At 32.6% G+C, this 13,827-nt stretch overlaps 2 protein-coding genes across 3 annotated transcripts; one reads left to right on the plus strand and one right to left on the minus strand.

Moving 5' to 3' along the window:
• Positions 1 to 1,191: 1,191 nt before the first annotated feature.
• On the minus strand, positions 1,192 to 2,967 carry LOC144844999 (mitochondrial import inner membrane translocase subunit Tim29-like). The gene is made up of 2 exons (XM_078702116.1): positions 2,872 to 2,967; positions 1,192 to 1,837 (listed from the first exon to the last, which is right to left on the minus strand). The coding sequence occupies exons 1-2, from the start codon at positions 2,942 to 2,944 to the stop codon at positions 1,359 to 1,361; spliced, it is 552 nt and encodes a 183-aa protein (XP_078558242.1). The 5' UTR covers positions 2,945 to 2,967; the 3' UTR covers positions 1,192 to 1,358.
• A 68-nt stretch (positions 2,968 to 3,035) lies between these two features.
• Positions 3,036 to 13,359, plus strand: LOC144844436 (post-GPI attachment to proteins factor 6-like). Of its 2 annotated transcripts, XR_013612428.1 has the most exons (13): positions 3,036 to 3,489; positions 4,329 to 4,509; positions 4,751 to 4,949; positions 5,807 to 5,940; positions 6,473 to 6,771; positions 7,109 to 7,458; positions 8,555 to 8,757; positions 9,379 to 9,521; positions 9,805 to 9,983; positions 10,649 to 10,802; positions 10,964 to 11,064; positions 11,569 to 12,609; positions 12,749 to 13,359. XR_013612428.1 is itself a non-coding variant. In XM_078701345.1 (12 exons), exons 1-12 carry the CDS (start codon positions 3,426 to 3,428, stop codon positions 11,863 to 11,865), a joined length of 2,304 nt encoding a protein of 767 aa, XP_078557471.1. In that variant the 5' UTR covers positions 3,036 to 3,425; the 3' UTR covers positions 11,866 to 13,359. The 2 variants fall into 2 exon arrangements, 1 of the variants encoding a protein (XP_078557471.1); XM_078701345.1 differs by having other exon boundaries at positions 11,569 to 13,359.
• Positions 13,360 to 13,827: the final 468 nt, after the last annotated feature.

Genomic DNA, 13,827 nt, shown 5'->3' on the forward strand with positions numbered 1-13,827 from the left:
AATGTGAAGATAATGTGAGAATTTGAAGATAATGCAAGAATGTGAAGATAATGTGAGGATAATGTGAAGATAATGTGGAAATGTGAAGATAATGTGAAGATGCGAGAATGTGAAGATAATGTTAGAATGTGAAGATAATGTGAGAATGTGAAGATAATGTGAAGTTAATGCAAGAATGTGAAGATAATGAGAAGTTAATGTGAGAATTTGAAGATAATGTGCGAATTTGAAGATAATTGTGAGAATGTGAAGATAATGTGAGAATGTAAAGATAATGTGAGAATGTGAATATAATGTGAAAATGTGAAGATAATGTTAGAACGTGAAGTTAATGTGAGAATGTGAAAATAATGTTAGAATGTGAAGATAATGTGAGAATGTGAAGATAATGTGAAGTTAATGTGAGAATTTGAAGATAATGTGCAAATGTGAAGATAATGTGAGAATTTGAAGATAATGTGAGAATTTGAAGATAATACAAGAATGTGAAAATGTGAAGGTAATGCAAGAATGTGAAGATAATGTAAGAATGTGAAGATAATGTGAGAATGAGAAGATAATGTAAGAATGTGAAGATAATGTAAGAATGTGAAGATAATGTGAGAATTTGAAGATAATGTGAGAATGTGAAGATAATGTAAGAATGTGAAGATAATGTGAGAATGAGAAGATAATGTAAGAATGTGAAGTTAATGTGAGAATGTGAAGATAATGTGAGAATTTGAAGATAATGTAAGAATGTGAAGATAATGTAAGAATGTGAAGATAATGTGAGAATGAGAAGATAATGTAAGAATGTGAAGTTAATGTGAGAATGTGAAGATAATGTTAGAATGTTAAGATAATGTGAAGAGAATGTGAAGTTAATGTGAGAATTTGAAGATAATGCGCGGATGTGAAGATAATGTCAAGATAATGCGCGGATGTGAAGATAATGTAAAGTTAATGTGAGAATTTGAGGATAATGTGCAAATGTGAAGATAATGTGAGAATTTGAAGATAATTTGAGAATGAGAAGTTAATGTGAGAATTTAAAGATAATGTGCGAATGTGAAGATAATGTGAGAATTTGAAGATAATGCGAGAATGAGAAAATACTGTTTAGAATCTTCTGATTGATAGTAATATAATACACATAAATAAAAAACAACTAATTATTTTAATACAAAAGAAGTATAATTAGTAATACAATTTCTTTATTTTTGTTTTAATCATCTTCACACTATTTTCTCACAACTTATGTTTTTATATTTTTGCTTTGTCCATCGTTTCCAGTAATTTGTATTTATAATAAAAACATTTACAATAACTACAATTATAATTTTATTACATAAAATGTTTTGAATTCATTTGGGAATTCATTTAAATTCTTCATCATTTATATCATAATCTTTCATTGCTTTCTCCAAGAAAAGCCATCGTCCAAGAACGCCAACATCCAAATAACGGTCATACAAATCCAACCATCCAACAGACAAATGCTTGCAGTTTGCATTATACAGCGACACTTCACTTCCGTAATTATCATACCATATTAAGCTGAAGAACACAAAATTCTGGCGTCGAATCATGTTTTTACTCCTGTATTTTAATAACATTTGCACATGGTTATTTGATTGAAAGTTCCTGGTTCGATCACCTACAAGGAGCAGATCATTGGACGCTTCACAGAGTTCTTGATTGAAGGATTCCAAGCTGGGGTTACGGTGAGCTGCATAACCTAAACTGGCAGCAGCTGTAAGGTAGATGCTTGCTTTTATCGGCCTAGCTTTTGCATCACTTACAGTATCTTTGGCAACATTCTTGTAGTCCAAGGCAAGTGCTTTCAGGTATTCACCTATCACATTGAAACAAAAAATAATACAGAGAATACATAGGCCTAGAGCTTAGTATTATTAATTATTATTATAGATTAAGATAGGCCTTCTTTTTAGGCCTAAATGAATTTATACTAATATTTAATAATAATAATTAATATCTTAAAATAAAATATTCAATTTAGCCTATGGGATTTTCTAATAATAATAATAATAAAGTACTCGGCTTTATTAAAGATGTATTGTCCCTTGAAACACAAAAAAATGAAGGTCAAAATATTCTAAATTTAAATTGGCCATATCAAAGTAATATTAAAGTTATTCACTTTAAGTCGAAAATTCGAGCTAAAAGCAACAAGTTTACGTAATTAACAGGTAAATTAGTTTAACTACATTTCGTCTGGAAAATCGTCGCGAGTGAAAGTAAACAAGAATTTAAAACCACGAGTACGCATTATGCATATGCTAATTATCATTGTTTACAACTCGTCACGGTTGAGAAGGTATTTTCACACAGATCGTGAGGAAGTTTTATGATTATGCATACAGAGTAGTCCGGACAAGCGCGTTTCATTATGGGGTATGTTTTGATCGAAAACTTTGACTGGAAGTCAGAGTTATTTTTTTAACAAAAAAACGTCTGTATTTCAGTTAAATGATTTTTTTTTCGACAAATTTTTGGTGATAGTTAATAAATATTATGATACTTCAAAATGACCCACCTTTTTTCGAAATCTGTTATTTTTTATTTTTTTGGAATTAGTCAAAGGGACAATACATCTTTAACTTATAAAGCAGGTATAAAATGTGCATTGGGGCGAAACGACTCGATACTAAACTGATACTGTTAGTTTTCCCATTTTATAGCGGGTTATCAATCATTATTGATCATACGGAGCCTGCCTGCATGGCCATGGATGGGTTGGTGAGTGAGGATCCCTTACCTAGCCCACACATATTAAACAATGCCGAGCTCTGTATATATCATCATTGGATGTACAAGATAAGATTCATGTTATGTTTAAAAGGGTAAGATATTATTAGAATTATTTACCTAGTTTTTGGAGCTGCCGACCGAAAAATCCTCCACCTGACTTCCACATTCTCAATTTCATGGAAGCAGCCATCTTTTTGTGAACATAGGACGGGAGAGGGCAGCAAACATAGATGGTGGCAGCATCATACTACCAATATTAATTTTTTTATGAAGATGGGAAATGCCAATCGCGGTGGTTTGTTGACTTTTTGCAGGCCTACCCTCTTGCCTAGGCCTATTTCCTATGTGTCATTTATAACCAATTGAAAGGGACATCTTTGCTTTATCCGCCAGTGACTCAAGCTATTTTCTGCACGTTAAGAAATTAATAAACCTATAAAATATTGGCCCTACTACTCATGAGTCACATGGTTTCAGCAGTATATACGTCATTAGGCAACCAGGTTTTTTGAACATCAATTTTAATTATTTATTTTGAATGCAAAATGTAGCATTTGTTGTTTAATCGCAGAAAGGAAGAAGCTGAGTGAGTGAACTGAGATTCTGGCTATCATCATCATCAGGCCGGCAGGAGAGACAAGCTGGCAGAAAGAGAGTAAATAATTGTTGAAATGTCTTCAATTATTTGGCATTTTGGTGTTTTGCTGCTTCTTATTCCAACAGAATTTTGTTTATGTACGTATTAATTAATTAGTAATCTTCTTTGTTTTACAGTTAATATTAAAAATATTAAATTTTACTGTAGGCCTATTTATTCGAAACAAAATTAACAACTGTGTTGAATAAAATACCCACTTTGAATAAATGCCTGCCATAAATATTGTTTTGAATAAACGCATCCCTCGAATAAACAAGGCCCTCTGAATACTCTCCTGAACAATAACTGTTCCAGCATTATTCAAATAAATACGGTAATAACTTTTGGGCAAATTGACAATCAATACAGCCAACCATTAAATGGTATAAGATTGTTTGTAATTTATTATTTTCTATCCGCACGTTTGTTTGTGTGATGTAGTTTTCGATTGCCACAGATCTAGTTCTCTGTTTCCGGTAATAGACTGATATTCTTTACACCAAATAGTCCCCGATAGAAGATAACTAATTTACATGCATGGAGGTCGACTGAACTGTTAGAAAATTTACACAGACGAGCGGTAACGGTAATAAAAATATAGAATCTATATGTTATCCCTTATGACCATTTAGATACATTGCGCGGACGGATGGTTTTCGCTCAGGAAAAATACAGATTCTACGTAGGACAAGCTACACAGTTTTCCGCTTACTGTTACTGCTCGGCTGTTTAATTTGGCCTTTACACACATTTTTGGACAACTAACTTTCGATACAGTCAACCATGCAAATGGTACAGTCAAATATGCATTTAATTTATTATTTTCTATCGAAACATTTATGTGTCTGATGTAAAGTTTATCAGCATAGAAAATGTCATGCATGGTTGACACTGACAGCATAATTAATAGGGCCTATGATCCTTTAATCTTTTTTAGGTTCTCCAAGCAGTGCTTACACCCTTATGTACCAAGAAAGCAAGAAACTCCGTACCTATGGCAACTATCATAACACTGGGTTGTTCCACTTCCCAGTTCAATCGGAGGTCAATATTATGTGTATGGTATTTAATCAACTAGTGAGTGATGTGAAAAATTGTGACGCTATTGACCTAACAGTGTAAGTATTTATGGCGCATTAAATATTTTTTATCCACTGTCGTGGACAGACGTAATGGTGCCATAGTTGGTTGCCGGTGACACGAAGGGACCCTTATGGGAGAAGAATGTTGTTGAAAAGGTGTAACATCTAAGTCCACAGCGGTCTGATCTTCATGAAATAGTGCTATATAAATGTCGCATTACATTACATTTGAGTCCTCAACATTTATAAATTCTAAATTTAATTTTTTTTTTCACAGAGCAATACATCAAGGTAGTTTTCCAGTAGTAAATCCAGATGAATCATCATTTCCAGATAACACCTACCTACGACCATCAGAAGTTGACCAACAATCCATGAAGTCTAATATGACGTTAGTGTTTGACAATCCTACCCCTGGCTACTGGTTCCTAGGAGCATATATCAAATCTGATGGAAATGATCGTATCAAACAAGAGGTAATGCACCACTATACGACCCCGATGACGAGGGGTGCGTCATTTGTTCGATGTGCATCATACCTTATGAATACCATGATGCACCTGTTTGTCAAAAATGTGACTAACCTTTAGATGACCATGACGCACCCATTTTGACACACTATGTCCATGTTGTTATGATATGGTGGGTGGTAAATTGTTCATTGATGTGATGTACCATCTATGTTTTTTGACACACCCTTGAGTCAGTAATTATTTGTAAATGAAGCAACCATGACGCACCTCTCCCGGGGGTCGTATAGCGGGTCATACAATTGACAAGTGTATAAGAAGGATTGACATGTTGACACCATCCAACAGAAAATACATGACTCGCATGTTACAGGATGCTAAAGCTCTGTCTACACTATCAAACTTTATGTGACAAAAAAAATGTGATGTGTCCATATTTGGACATGATGATATCATACTACTACCATATTTGGGTATATCACTAACATATTTGGGCATATCACACTCTTTTTCAAACTAGTTTGATAATGTAGACAGAGCTTTAAGCTGGGTTCACACTTGGATGCAACACAATGACAAGCGCAACGCAAGTGAGTTGACCAAGCAACAGATAATCTATTGCGTAGTGATTGGTGTTATGTTCTTGCACTGCATCCAAGTGGGAACCAAGCTTCAATCATTGGTAAGCAAATATCTCAGCCAACAATCCACTAATGTGTCTACATATCCTTGTTAGTTTTTGAGACCAGACTGTTTTTGGATCCTAAGTGGTCTAGACTTTATCCCTTGATTTACTTAATTGAAAATATGTATAAAATGGAAATTCATTTTTATGTCTACATCTTTTTGTTTTTATTGTACAGGGCCTTGGGAAGGATTGTGAATATGGGATAGAAGTACAGATGTTAAGTATTCTTGAGGCTGATATCACAACACTTATAGACTCGGCTCTTGTTGAAGATTCATTAGATGCTGCCCGCAATGCTACAATGTTTAGGTACAGTATGCAGTATTCTAGGGTGCAATTTTTCTTGATTGCTTTGGAATGAAACAATTATTCCAATAATGTTTACATAAATAAATTACTAAAATTTAAACAAATACATGATGGTTCATTCTATTATATTATTATGTATATATATTAATATTCATATGTTCTATAATGTCTAAATGTATTATTTAGTCTCTAATACAAGGTCTTAAGCTCTGTCTATACTATAACTAGTTTGACAAAAAAAAGATGTGATGTGCACAAATATGGTAGCGATATGCTTAAATATGGTAGTGATATGACATCGTCATGTCCATATATGGGCACATCACATTTTTTTGTCACATAAATTTTGATGAGTGTAAACTTTAGTTTATTTAATAACATGAAAACATTTACCATACCTGAAAACCGACTGGTTACTCAATTGGCAGCCTAAGATTGGTTTATTTTTAATTTGTTTTGCCATACTTCACTTTTCCAACCTTTTGTGATTTTTAGTTATACTGTACCATAAAACTCTTACTTACTTTTTCAGATATTTTGTTGCGCCCACCATTGGAAGCATTAAATTCATGGTCAGTGGTTGTCATGTGAAACGCCAAGATGGTAAAATCGATGAAGCGTGTCCCCTGAACATAACCACACGTGCAAATGCATTACCAATGAACGTAGGCTCAGTATACTGTAACTCGTCCGCAGTAAAGGATGATGGTGAATGCCAAATAGACGTCCAATATCCAGAGACTAAAGTGTGGTATTATTTATTGGTGGAGGTTTCCGAGCCAATACCTGTGAATCAAAGTGTGATTTTTAATGTTACCCTACAAGCCACAGGTAAGAGAAATATTTAGGTGTTTCGCATATACAAAAAATCATAACACAAAAATAGCACCCAGAAACAAAAGAAAGTCTATCGTCTGAAATAGTTTTTTTTCAAATATCTCTTTGGGCTTGATGTTATTGAATTGCCCTGGTTTGTTTGTTTGTCTGTCTGTTTGTGTGTTTGTCTGTTAGAAGGATTATGTCAAAACTACTAAACAGATTTTAATTGCTCTTCTTTTTATTATCTTTTATTGTTTATAAATAAAGATCTCTGATAGCTACTAAAATTAAATTATTTGATAATCGTGATGAAAAATTAAAAATCCTTTTTATTCTTTTTTTTTTTCAGTTTGTCAAAATAATAAATACTACACAAACTATCAGGCTGAAGGGTACAGTGCAAGAACAGATGTGAAAATGTTTAAGGATATTATGGACTTGTACCTTTACAATGTACAGTATGAAGTGTCATCCTCTGACGACCTGGACACAGGTGGAATGCAGTGCCCAGAGGTCATCCAGTTAGAGTCACATGACCTGTCTTCTATTTTTAACATTGCTTTTTACGGAACTACAGGGAATGGTACAAACCTATATCAATTTAGTTTTGACAAACCTCTAATCACCTCGTTGGAAGTAAGACCTTTCATTGATATTGGTGGCACTCTCAAGATATATGCTGGAGTATTTGATACAGAGGTAATATCTGAGATATCTTTTAATCATCTCTTCACTTTTAATCATCTATTTTCTTGAATTCTGGCCCATAATTCTTCTATAGACTGCTTCCCTAAGCTTTGGTCTCAATTACCTTCCTCTTTACGTCAATTAGCTGTTACTGAATCTTTTCCTCATCTTTTATCATCTATTGACTCTTTCCTTCATAATAATTATCTTTAATTATTTTATTTTTGCATATTTAATTCAATTTCATAATATAAAAATAACGCTTCGAAATATAACGAGTCGAAACGTCGTTCTTTTTTAAGCGTTATTTTTATATTATGTATTTACAATAAACGTACCCTCATTCTTAATTCAATTTATTTTGTATATAATAATTGTAATATTCATCGCTTAATACTTTATTTGTTTATAACATTATATATTTATTTTAGTTCATGAGACTGCTGACTCTTGTATTTACAGTAATCTTATTTACTTTAACAGTCCCTGACCAATTCATCTCTGTATATTTTATCTTATGGTTTGTTGGTCAAATAAATAAATGAAATGAAATTTTGTATTGGATTTGATAAAATATAGTAATAGGGTTGTACCTTTCTGTCTTGGGAAAGTGTGGAGGGGTTCTGCCATAGTAAAAACAGTTTTAAAAAGGGGGTTTTAACTAGGATTATATACTTATAAGTGTTCTGGTACAGAGATCTACAAAGAGAACCTTTCTGTGAAGGAATGAAGCATGTTTAGCTATAATGGCAGAAATAGTGGGTATATTATAGATACATTTATATAAAATCTTAAAAACCTCAAACTATTACTAAATAATATAAATCAGTTTATTAAACCCAAAAAATATAAAAACATTCCATATCAAAAATCAAAATATCCACCAAACAGCAAGTAAGTCAATGCGCTGATTCAATATTAATATTATTCATTTCCTTATTTCATAATTTTATCTTTTCTTTCCGGCTGTTTACCTTATATTTTGATTTACCATAATTTTTAATTTTGTACTTGTTTAGATATTCAATTCTTTTATTTCCCTTGTTTTTTTGGCTTTTTAAATTTATGATGTAATAACTTTATTATTTAGTTTCATTTTCCTTTTCAGATGAATAGTACCGATGCTCTATCAATAAAGCTATGCTTGCATAGAAATACGCTACCACCTATCACTGATGATGGAGAAATAGACTGTCCCAGCGAAAACATATTATACTTAAATAATACTGACTTAGAAGATACATGGTTTGTTCCATTTCCTGAATCAGGGACATGGTATATATCTGCGTCGGCACAATGCGACGATGATGAGTAAGTTTCGTATTTAGAATGTGTTTTTTTGCCATCCACAAATCCATCATCCATTTTTAAAAGTTTTTAAAAATTTAAAATAAATCAAAACAACTTGACTCACCAAAATTGTGTATGGCAGCTTTTCATATTTTGTCCAAGATGCATCATCAGGCCAACTGAGATATAATATTAAATGAATAGAGTTCATTGACCTGTGACCGGATGTTAAGGTCACAGGGGGAAGGTAAAACCTCTTTGGAAATGAATGAAGTGAAACATTACCACACATAATTATGTAAAGTTCAGTTGTTTTGATAGTATCTACCTGGATGAATGACAGCTTCCATAATCAAACATTTTTCAAGTTTTAAATAATATAGTAAAAGTTAAGCCCCTCTTTTGCGACTTAACATGTGGTATGGTTCTATAGGTGTCCCTAGGGTTCTATGGTTTGTGCTTCATTGAATTTTGAGTGCAATCAAGTAAAAGTTGAGTTTAGGCCATCACTTTTAAAATAAGTTTCAATAAATCACATTCCAAGTAATTTCCTCCCATGCGTTAAAGTTGATGATGTAAAATTTACATTGCAACCTAATTATTGGTAATTAATTATTATTATTAATCCTATTTTCTTTGTAGAGATGAGATGGATTGTGAGGGTGATATATTCTTAACATTGGATATTCATTTAATTCCTTGCATCAATGATTGTGGAGACTATGGCACCTGTCATGTTGGTTATGATGCTGGTCTTTCATATGCTTATTGCACCTGCAAAAATGGTAAGAATTCTTGAAACAAAAGTTGATGACCTACGACCTAGCAACTACTATTAATTCATTTGATTTCTTGGTCCGACAACACAATATGCATTAGGTCCTAGTTCATTGCAAGAAGAAAATATTGCTCTTCTATCTAAAGCTCTGTCTACACTATCAAACTTTATGTGACAAAAAATGTGTCCATATATGATGTCATATCACTACCATATTTAAGCATATCACTACCATATTTGGGCACGTCACACTTTTTTTGTGAAACTAAAAAATTGTCTTTCTTTTGCAGATTATCATGGCTGGGGCTGTACCGATGATTCTGAGGCCTGGTCAAGGACTTATTTCCTAGTGCAAGTGTTACTGTTGACTCTTAGTAATTTATTCTTCATTCCATCAATTATTTTGGCCATCCACAGGAGGTTCTTTCCAGAGGCTGTTGTGTATTTCTGCACAATGTTTTTTTCAACCGTAAGTATCTTTTTCTAAAGTTCTGTCTACACTATCAAACTTTATGTGACAAAAAAATGTGATGTGCCCATATGGACATGATGATGTCATATCACTACTCATATCATTACCATATTTGGGCACATAACACTTTTTTTGTCAAACTAGTTTGATAGTGTAGATAGAGCTATCTACTGTTATCCAAGGATTGCCAATAGCATTTAATGACTGTTTATAATTTTGCAATGTTTGCCATACTATTTTTAGAGTCGAATAGTTGCTAAATGTTATCATACCATAACAGCAGCAATAACAAAGACATGATGTAGCATCTTTCTGAGTCCTAGTCCCTTTTTGGTTCACAGTAGAACCCCTCCTTTAGGACAATATTATTAAGAGGAAACAAAGGGCAGTAGATATTTTAGCATTATACAGTCAACCCCTATTAAGGGGACACCTTCCTGTGAAACAAATGAAAGAGAATATATGTTTAACCATTACAGCCAACCCCTATTTAGGAACACTTTGATAAGTCCCTCTCAATAGAAGTTCTACTGTATATGAGTTTCCAAACAAAATGCATCTTGTTATAACCTAATTTTAGTGCTTTTTCAAGTATTATATGAAATAACAAATGAAATATCACGCAGAAAGTATCACTTTATTTTTTCACATTTTTTACCTAGTTTTACCATGCTTGTGACGCTGGCAATTTTTGTATAATGGACTATAACACACACCAATACTGTGACTTCTACGCATCGTTTATGGCTATATTTTGTACACTTCTTTGTATGGCTAAATTACCAGACAGCTTAAAGCAGACCTTTACAATGTTAGGTAAGTTTTAAAGAAATTGTAACGATTTACAATACTAAGAGTATTATTAGCATTATTAGTATTATTGGCAATAGCACAATTAACAGTTATAGGAAAATGAAACTTTTATATAATTGTACTGAACTTTTTGATTGTTATGTACTTGGTTTGATTTATTCCAGCTGTGTTTGGAATCACCGTAGGTGTCAACTACAACAGGTTTAGTTTGTGGGCGGCACTAGTTCCCACCGTCACAGCCCTGGTGATAGTGATTGTATCATGGGTAAGTGGTAGGGTATTAATTAATAATGGTGTTAATGTATGCGTTCAGTAAAGCACTTTAAGGCTATGTTAGTTAAAAGTACTGGGATAGTATTTGTGGCTAGTTGTAAAAACTTTGAACCACATAAATTAATAAAAAATTTAATTAAAATTAATTGCACAGCCATGAAAGAAATTCAACTTTTGAACTTACTTACTTTTTATTAATAATAAAAATAATGATATTTTTATATTGTGTATAAGAAAGGGAAATTGGCATGGTGTATTTCTAATTTAAAGTTTTCTATCGGCACAGATTGACATCGACAGTGTGCCTATTTTCATGTGCTGATAAGACAAAGCATGGTCGACGTTGTCGGTAGAAAATAATTTTTTACACTCACATTCCAGCAGATCTACTTACTTACTCTAACTTACATGCATGGTCGACTGTGCCAATAGCCTAATTTTAAGAATATTGAAATATTGATTTTAGAGGTGATTAAATGTGGATTTATTTTTACAGAGTTACCAGTGCCGTAGACTAAAAGCATGCTACCCTTCGAAGAAGCTGTGGTTGACTCGACTGTTACCAGGATTGTGCCTAGCTGGTATCGGCTTTCTATTGTACGCGCTTCTGGAGAGAGAAGACAATTATCAATATATCCATAGTATTTGGCATGCGTTCATGGCAGTCGGCATTCTGTTTCTTTTACCGACACAAACAAAAAAGAATGATGAACACGAGTTTCACATGGCAGAGCTGATGGATATATCAACTATACATGCAGAGTTAGTGGAGAATGAATCACCTGATTATTAGTAGCCAATCAAAGAAATGTATTTAAAGTTCTATTGGAGAAAAATGACAAATGTGTGGTGAGAATAGAAAGTGAATGAAAAGTGTGAATAGACAACAAGTGTGAATAGACAAGTTGAAATGTGCTGTATAATTCAATACATAGATAGTGTAGTGTATTTATTAAATCAATGTGATTTACAGTGTGTTCCTCTAGCATTCCTCTTGTGATTTTTAAAAGACACGAAAGTTCAATGACCTTAATATTGATTTGTTTATGATTTAGTAGTTATATAATTTTAGTAAACTTTTCATAATTTTCTATTTGTTTTACAGTTTATTCATAAAAAAATGGAAAATTATCTACACTTTATATGCAGATTTTATTTAAAATTGCTATGCACTAGTTATATTGTTTACATTTGTAACTTTGCATAAATACATGTTTTTCTTCATATTTAATTTTTAAAAAACGATTAATTTAGTTGTTTTATAATTTAACTACTAAGATAAGGTAGTATATGTGGACAAAGCTTAACAACTGGCAATATCGTTATGGTGCATGTTAGATAGGTTCTAGATTTGCTTTACCTCATTCATTAAAAAACCAAAATGTATACTCCTACTTGGACACATTCACATTTTGTATTAGCAGGAAAGAGTGACATTACAACTGGTATTAGTCATTCATGAGCAGTTGTTCACATGTTGTAAGTCACCGATCATGAGCAACTACTCGTTCACGACAGGCTAGATTAATGTCAGTCAGTTTTCAATAAACCCATTACATGTTTTCCATCACTTATGAGTGACTCATATAAAGTACTGTAGGTCATGTTCAAACAGTGTTGTAAGTCACTCATGAGCAACTACTCATCCATGACAGGCTAGGATAGATTAATATCAGTTTTCATTAAACCCATTCATGAGTACATTTACATGTTTTCCATCACTTATGAGTGACTCATATAAAGTACTGTAGGTCATGTTCACATGTTATAAGTCACTCATGAGCAACTACTCATCCATGACCGGCTAGGATAGATTAATGTCAGTCACTTTCAATAAACCCATTTAAGAGTACCTTTACATGTTTTCCATCACTTATGAGTGACTCATGAGTACTGTACAGTAGGTGTTTACATGTTATAAGTCACTCATAACTGACTAACTCATGAGCAATTCACATTTAAGTTACTTGCTCACAAGCAACTTGCTATGAGCAGGTGTTTAATACTGTATTAATACAAGACATATACTGTAGTCATAACTACCTGTACACTCATTTCAAAGTTGCTGAATGGCAGGATAATGATAATTAAAATACAGTTAGAGTAGAACCCCTCCTTTAAGACACCCAAGGGAACACTTTGATGTGAAACGAATGAGGCAATTATGTTTGAACACTACATCCAACCTCTAATCAGGGGACACTTTATTAGGTCCCAAAGGTGTCTGCTTAATAGGGGGTCCAACTGTGATCATACATTTTATTTATAAACTTTTTTAATAAAAAAAATTGGTGCTTTTAAACTATTGTTGATATTAGATATTATAATTAATCTGTTCAAATAATTGAATAATCTCAATACATTTTCTAATTTATGGTAATGTGAAAATAGCAATAGGCCTATATGTACTTGTAACAGGTGTAAAAATAGTGTTACAGGTGTAAAAATAGTGTTTCAGCATTATCACTGTGTGCTTTAGTGTTTCTCTACATTTTAGTACGTTATACAAATATATACTCTAGTTTTCATTTCATATTATTTATTAAGCTTTTATAGTTTCCTCATGTCCATTATCATTTTATGTACATCCAGACTACTCTAAGACTTTATTGATATTTATAATACAATCAAATGAATTCCATTAAACTATCAAGCATAGAGTACAGTAAGTTAGTTTTACCTAAATAACATTATCTAGTCTTAAGATTAACACATTTGCAAAATAAATATTCAATCTCAATTGTTGCATTTGATG

Source organism: Antedon bifida, chromosome 6 (assembly GCF_963402885.1).
Source record: "Antedon bifida chromosome 6, ecAntBifi1.1, whole genome shotgun sequence".
In the NCBI taxonomy this organism is placed as follows: domain Eukaryota; kingdom Metazoa; phylum Echinodermata; class Crinoidea; order Comatulida; family Antedonidae; genus Antedon; species Antedon bifida.

Excerpts from the sequence above, each read along its gene's own strand:
- LOC144844999 (XM_078702116.1), bottom strand. The coding sequence starts at position 2,944 with ATGGCTGCTTCCATGAAATTGAGAATGTGGAAGTCAGGTGGAGGATTT. Across the intron at positions 1,838-2,871 it reads TCGGCAGCTCCAAAAACTAG|GTGAATACCTGAAAGCACTT; the intron begins GTAAATAATTCT and ends TCAATGTGATAG.
- LOC144844436 (XM_078701345.1), top strand. The coding sequence starts at position 3,426 with ATGTCTTCAATTATTTGGCATTTTGGTGTTTTGCTGCTTCTTATTCCA. Across the intron at positions 3,490-4,328 it reads TCCAACAGAATTTTGTTTAT|GTTCTCCAAGCAGTGCTTAC; the intron begins GTACGTATTAAT and ends AATCTTTTTTAG. Across the intron at positions 10,803-10,963 it reads GCAGACCTTTACAATGTTAG|CTGTGTTTGGAATCACCGTA; the intron begins GTAAGTTTTAAA and ends GATTTATTCCAG.